Below are 7,375 nucleotides of genomic sequence, written 5' to 3'. Positions count from 1 at the left end.
TTAGGTAAAACATGAGTAAGCTAGCTACAAGTTAACATTTATGTATTCCTGTCACAGTTGCCCCATTGAAAAACATCTTCATAGTAGCAAGATACTTTAATTTGAACCCGATTGATGTAGGTTAGGTGAAACAAGATTTAAGAATTTCATTAACATTTAAACAATGCCAATGTAAGAAACAAATGTAAGTGAATAGGATGTGACTGCAAAGGAACTTTTTTTTAAGTTTCTAAATGTAATTTGTAATTTAAGTAATTAAATTTGCAAAGTAATTGTCATTTAATTAATTGCATTTCAATATCCTTGCAATGGTGATGGTAATTTAATTGAAGGATTTCGGCAAGTAATTGTAATTTAACTACTTGCTATCCTATACATCTGTGGATAAAAGGAAAAGAAGATTGAAAACAATTTTATTATTCTTATTTTTTTTTTTTTTTTTTTTTTGGAAATAAATAGAGGTTTAAATATTTAACAAATTATGGTCCAGATGTTGGAGCTGGTTGACATGAAGATCTATCAAAGCTGAAGACGGAAGCATCTTTTAGCCCAGGAGTGTAGTTAGAGAAAGTCATGGTCAATTGTTGCTGAGCTGTATGAAAAATAGTAATTATCGTTGATAACAATATTCTATAACAGAGATTTACCTATATGTATTTATTGTTTGTATGCTGTAGATTTTCAATTAATATCACGAAGATATAATTTGAAAGAACATCTTTTGATTTTACATATCGATTCTTTAATGAGTTTACAGTTAATGGCCTATTAAATGAAATTTGCATATTATATGACTTTTCAATGACTTTCAATAACATTTTTTAATGTTGATATTGAATATAGAGTATATATTTGGGGAAAATAAATAAAATATTAAATTGTATACTGCACAACAATAAAATATTAAGTTTTCCTGTCGATTGAAAACTACTTTAAACATATACTCTCAGTAACAGTTTGTTATTGACTGTTAATGCAAATTCAGCAGCACATGGATCAAATTCAAAGACGACCAGGTGAAACCGAGCTGTCTATAAGATGTACTCTATGGATATACTTCAACAATCCGTATCAAGCTTTATTTGGGATTAATCCCAGAGATGTAAATATTCCCAAAATTGTTTTAATATTAACTACATTGAATTAATGAAATTTAAGAATGAAATAATAATTATATTTAATGAAGAGTGCTTGGTTGCCACAATTTTTTAATTCATTAATGACCGTCACGGTAGCTCGGTCGGTAGAGCGCTCGCTCCGTGATCGGAACACGGTCACGACTGACCTAAGTCGATAAAAATAGGCAGTAACTGTTCCTTCGCCAAGTGCTAAGCACTTTGAAGTGAAAGTTGCGGGTCTTTCGGATGAGACCTTAAAAACCGAGGCCTTGAGTCACGATAGGCATTTGCACAATAAAGAACCTTCGCTACTCAATGGTCCTGAGTGCCGACTAAAGGTCTAAATTTGAATCCCTTCACTGGTATATGGTGACGTTTCTATATGAGTGAAAATATAGGACGTAAAACAACATACAATCAATCAAATTATCAATTAATCAATTTACATTTATGTAAATAGTAGTCCTTGGAGCGCTTCCTGCCTCCTTGGATTACCTTTAAAATTGGTGCAACCCGGTGACCCCTCCCCCCTCATCAAATCAAGAGTGAATGTCACACAAGATGAAAGAATTCCAAGTTCAGACTTCGCCCCTGGTTTATATACATGTATATGTGAAATTATATATGTTAAATTTGGTCTTAGAAAACAGGTTACAATGTACAGAAGACAAAGTAGCAATTATCTATTCTTAGGTTTGCGGGATGGGTGATTTTTTTTTTGTCAAGATGCCAGCCATTAAAACCTAAAAATTTGTCAAAGCACTTGATGCAGCAAAGGACAAAGTCCCCTGATTAGATAAGTAACCTTCAGTGCTGAGTTTAGCTTTGGCCAGTATAAAGCACTTAACACTTCTTAAAACCCATATTTGCTCTCCGAATACCTTTGGTCAGCAGAGTTAATCAAAGTACTCAAAAGTACAGAGAGCCGGGCTCATTTACAGAGACGTGAACAAAGACTATTTACATGAAATACATGTATACATAAACATTATAGTAACAAATAAATAACAAGTAGTTCAGTCACTGGAAGAATATGTAACACAAACAATAGAAAAATAATGATACTAAGAAAATAAGGGCTTCAATGGCTTTTTATTTGAAACTAACCTTTCTTTAAAAATATCCTTACATTAAAAAAAAATATTTTAGAATATTAATATAAACATAAATGATATACCAATTTTTGGGGCATAATACCACGGTCAAAATTCATCAAGGTCAGAGTTAACCTGGCAATGCCGAATGTAAACAATCAGGTCAGCCTGGTTCCCTCTCCTGTTTTAATCCGTCTTTGAAGAGAACTAGACTACGACAACTTGACCACCAAAAAACATTACGCATATGAATTAAGCTGTTTGACATAAAGCTGACCTTTTCTAAGTCATTAGGCCAAATAAAAAAATATGTGTGGTTCCGGTTACCCGACCTTCCCTATTTTATACCCCCGACCCTAAACTTTTTTTTGGCAATTTTCATATTTTTTCCGGAATTTCCCTCGATTTCCATCAATGGCTCCAGTTTAAGTTTTAGTTTCAGCAATGACGGCCTCCTTGCAAAACATAGTGCAAGTGTTTAATAGTGTTAAATCCAAAGCAAGCTAGCATGTAGGTGTCCCCTACCAATATTGACTAGTATATTATCACACCACATCTTAATGCCATTTGCAAAGCAGTGATAGATATTATTTAGAAAAAATTAAGAAAATCATTTTGTTAAAAAATTTAAAAAAAAAAAATCCCTACCTACCTACCCTAATTTTTTTGGAAGTGTAACCGGAACCACACATATTTTTTTGTTTGGCCTTACTACTGATCTTTCTTTAGATAGATAAAATTTCGTTGTATTTTTGTTCTTTTATTTAGCGTTTGTAATAGCTCAAATGCGACTGAGAGTAAGTACTATATTTTTACACGTAAATTTAATTTTGCGGCTTCAGGGTCAATATCCTCCTTGAACAGGCTGACAATAGCCGGCAATTACTCTTTGAGCAAATAGCCCGGCTAATAAATCTAATTTATTCTCAGGTGATGTCGGTCATATTTCTAACCGGTAGAGCAGTTGATTTTGGGCTAGCCACCCACAGTTTCGCACCTGTTTCTTAATCTGCAGGCACACCTAGCCTTTCTTTTAAGTGCAAAACAGTTGGTCACGGACCTTGATTCTTTAGTGAAAATCAATATTAACACCTGTGCCTTAAAATTCACTCCTGTGTTACTTGACTGAGGCTGGCCTCTATTACCTTCACCAACCTTAGAAGTCAATACCTGCAAAACTATGGCTTGACCTTGTTGCACAGCTTCGGAAGTCTCGGTTTCTTGATTGTTCGACTTATCTGATACTTTCACGGCTTGTGTGTCTGAACCCCCATACCAGCTGCTGCCTCGACCTTTGACAACTTTACCGTTTTCTATCGTGCACTAACGCTTCTCTCCTTTTCCGTGATATGTATGAATGATATTTGAAATATTTCCGTATTTTCTGTACGTCAGCCTTTCTACATATTCTACTGTACAATTTCTTAATAAATAAGGTTTGCTTTGGCGTTGATTATGTAAAATTCATGGTCTCAAGAATGTTTGACTGCAAAAAAGAGGCAAGAGTTTTTCTACGTGCACTGGAAGTCAGATAAAGAGAAATCTCGAGCACTTGTTTAAAGTGAGAGATTATAAAAGTCGAGAGTATCAAGATGCGTGGGCGTCGGTCGAATTGCTGGATATAAATTCTTGCCTGCCGTATACATAAAATAGCCGATGTAAAGATGAACGTGAGACATTTAATCTAAGAGAAATTAAATGCACATATTAAATGCACATATCTAGAAGATATGTCTGTAACTGTTTTGTTTTCAAAATACGTGTGAAGCATTGTGTTGCTATCTACTTAGTGTTTTGAAATTGACAAGCTTCATCTTAATGAACCTTTTCCATATATTTTCCTCCTTTGTGTGACTTTTCAAAGTATGCGTTTTTGAAACACCATAACTTAATCTGCTTGAACATATATTTGTATCCGAACTATTTTTCTGCATAGAAGTAAATTTAGTTACACACTATATCACTTCATCTTCTAGACAATTCCTTGCTTACCTCCCCTTAGATTTCCAACAATCGTCCACAAAACAGGGGTGCAGGATCCGTCTGCAGACAATACGACTTTGACTTTGGTTTCATCCAAGGTCATTTGAAAAGTGTTGACTGCAATATGCTTAGATGGAGATCCCAAAAGTGAGGATCCGACAAAGGTGGCGTTTACTGATACATAAAGAAAGAGGTTTCTTGTTTTATCCCCAAACCCCGAACAAATATAAAATACTGAACACTGTCTATTACTTTAGCCATTAAATTGTTCATTAATAAACACACCATGGAGGCGCATGTCCTCCTTTAATGTCCCAAGTGCTCTTGTGCCTTATCATGATTGATAATTACTTCATATTAAAAATAGACATATATAGAAATTTGAATAAGAATTTTATCATTACTTTTATTCATAAGTAAAATAAAGCATTTAATAATTTCCTGCAAAGTTTACATTTAAGCATAATCGAGAAATAAAATGCATGCATCATTTGTAAGATAGGAAGTTTTTTTTTTTTTTTGGACCTGATCAGAAACTTAAATTAATATTCAATGAAGTTATACTCACGGAGTTGGCATGGGTCTTGCAGAGGTGTGCTCGGAGTTCCCATTGCATAGCATACACCGTTTGTTAATGAAAACATTTGATTCTAAAATAAGGGGATGCTTAGTTAAACGCTCACTTGGGACACTCTTATTCTTTATACCTTTCTTATTATTTTTTGATTTTATTTATTATTTTTTTTATTTTTGACAGTATTGACATTTGTTTATATTTACAATGAATTACGAAAAAGGCTATTTTGAACTTTGACAAATAAAAAAAACAAAAGCAAACTGCATGCTATTATAGATATATATATTCTTGTCCATTCCAACAGATTATTCATTTCGAGGCAGAAAAAAAAATTAATTTAACTTCATTACGTATTGTTATATTCTTTTTATACGGAGGATGTGCATACTTGATGAATTTTTGCTTTTAAAGCTTACCGTCTTATAGTCATTAACCAGTTTAAACTGGTTTCTCCCTCCAAGCGGAAGCTTTGTAGATCCCTCAATATACATTCTTTTGTTCGTGTAATCGAATTGCACATAAAGTTTTTCCTGTAAAAATAAAACTTATTTCTGAGATTTTAGTTTGACAGAATCTATCACTTCCTCGGGAAAAAAATAAAATGTAAGAAGGAGAACTGTTAGTGCAAAAGCAGTTTCATAATTAATTAGTTGTACAACTTTGAAATTTCATTCTGTATGCTGTTAATGGCGTTTTGTTTTCCATATTTCCATTTTGTAAAATACTACATTTCTCTACATATATTTTTTTTTCCAAAACGATTTTTATGACTAATAATTTTTTTTCTCAAATTTTGCAGGTTCCTTATACTTGGGATCGAAATTTCAAACTTCTTGGACATTTCCAACTAGATTGAAAACACTTGAGCCATTTTTATGACGAAAAAATAACGTCATATACAAAGACATGTTTACTGCTGTTCGAAAACCGATAGCTTTGTGATATGGAGATTGTATTATACTTTTGTTTGTAACTATTTTTAAGTAAGACGTTGCTATGATCAAGCGACCGAGCTCCTATGATCACAAAGAGGATAGAGACTTTGAGAACTTTTTTCCACTTGGGTAAATAAAAAATTCTGTGATGAATGTGTAGATTTCAACGCGCTTAGAAAATAATATGCAGACACTACAATTACATGTAGTTACCTGGAAAAATGATTATTAAGAAAGCAAAAAATACAGGACACAAATATCGTAATAACTACCCTTCAATGTAGTTAGAAGGACTTTTTAAACGGAGGTTTATCTTTCAAAATTCTAGACGGACGTTCACAAAATATAGGCAATAAATAGTCTTCCCTAGATATCTGGAAAGGGGGTTGTGAGCGAAGGCCTTGAAGGGTAATTAACCTCTTAACCAGATTTTTGTTCTATGACTGGCTACCATTTTCTCATTAATGAGTTTTGTTGCTTTCTTAAAGTCATTTTCAGATATCAAATGAAGAATTTCAAGCACATAAATTAAAACATAACTTTTTTTTATCTTAAAATCGATGTTTTCTAGGGTTCTTTTAAAAAGGGCTACGAACTCCTCGTTCAAACGTCATTAAGATCCCTTTTTGAGAGAAAGCTAGGGGAAGTTAATTTTCTCCGAAGTATGATACACTTCTCTATAATTCATTATTCGTTTTTTTTTTTTTTTTTTTTTTTTTTTGAGAAGAAATTGTATTCCCTCCAAAGTACCTTATAAGTTTTGTATAATACATTATACATGTACTTTACCTTCATAAGAAAATTCTACCTCTCTCAGGGGTGCGATAAACTATGTATAATACATTTTATATGTACATTTTTTGTTGAGTTTAACCCTCCACACCACACACACATACACAAGTATATGATACACTTTGGTCTAATACATTATCATAAACTTACGTCAATGAATCTACTACTTTTTCCTTCAGGCACTTGTCCTCCTGTTTCGTCAATAGAAGCTGAAAACTGTTGTCCTAAACAACAAGGAGCTGGTATGGTCGCCATGCTGAATGCCACATGCAGAATGGAAATCAATAGAATGGCTGGAAACATAGTAAAAATACACATTTGGAGGATCGTGCAGTTCTGTTGAGAGTCCATGTTATTGTCTGCTACAAAATAAGGTAAAAGTGCGATAAGAAAGTGCACTGGATGAGCTGTGGTACTTCAAACAGTTCTTATCAGAATAATCAGAATAATAAAATGCTTACTTCACGAAGGTTTCATTTTAATTTTTAAAAAAAGAGAAATATAATGGAGACAAAAGAGCAACTTTCAACGATCATAGTCTAAAACGCATTAACGTATTGAATAAACTGAAAACCAAAAGGGCTTAATTTGTAACTACGCAAATACTGTACAATTTCTGCAAATTCGTGACCGGGTGTTCTGTACTAGTCTAATTCCGCGGCTGCAAAGAAGTTGAAAGCCCCCCCCCCCCCCCCAAAATTTCAGATTCCCATTTTATCACAAATCGAATCATCCCTTTTTGTTTTTGTAAGTGCTTGAAAAAAAGTATCTATTGTTGCAAAGGATTTGTCTGAAAATAGTTACACACTAAGAGGAATTCAGTATGAATAGTGTTCATGGGAAATTAATTAATTCAATTTTTCCCACACCACCAAC

General features: G+C 33.3%; 1 protein-coding gene across 1 annotated transcript; it reads right to left on the bottom strand.

The window, feature by feature from the left end:
* Positions 1-479: 479 nt before the first annotated feature.
* On the bottom strand, positions 480-6,754 carry LOC133199107 (uncharacterized). The gene is made up of 5 exons (XM_061334980.1): positions 6,650-6,754; positions 5,189-5,302; positions 4,764-4,845; positions 4,205-4,369; positions 480-592 (listed from the first exon to the last, which is right to left on the bottom strand). The coding sequence occupies exons 1-5, from the start codon at positions 6,752-6,754 to the stop codon at positions 480-482; spliced, it is 579 nt and encodes a 192-aa protein (XP_061190964.1).
* Positions 6,755-7,375: the final 621 nt, after the last annotated feature.

Source organism: Saccostrea echinata, unplaced genomic scaffold (genome assembly GCF_033153115.1).
Source record: "Saccostrea echinata isolate AGI-Se365-2 ecotype Australia unplaced genomic scaffold, CSIRO_AGI_Sech_v1 ptg000033l, whole genome shotgun sequence".
Lineage (NCBI taxonomy): Eukaryota > Metazoa > Mollusca > Bivalvia > Ostreida > Ostreidae > Saccostrea > Saccostrea echinata.
This window is presented reverse-complemented; position numbering and strand designations above follow the sequence as displayed.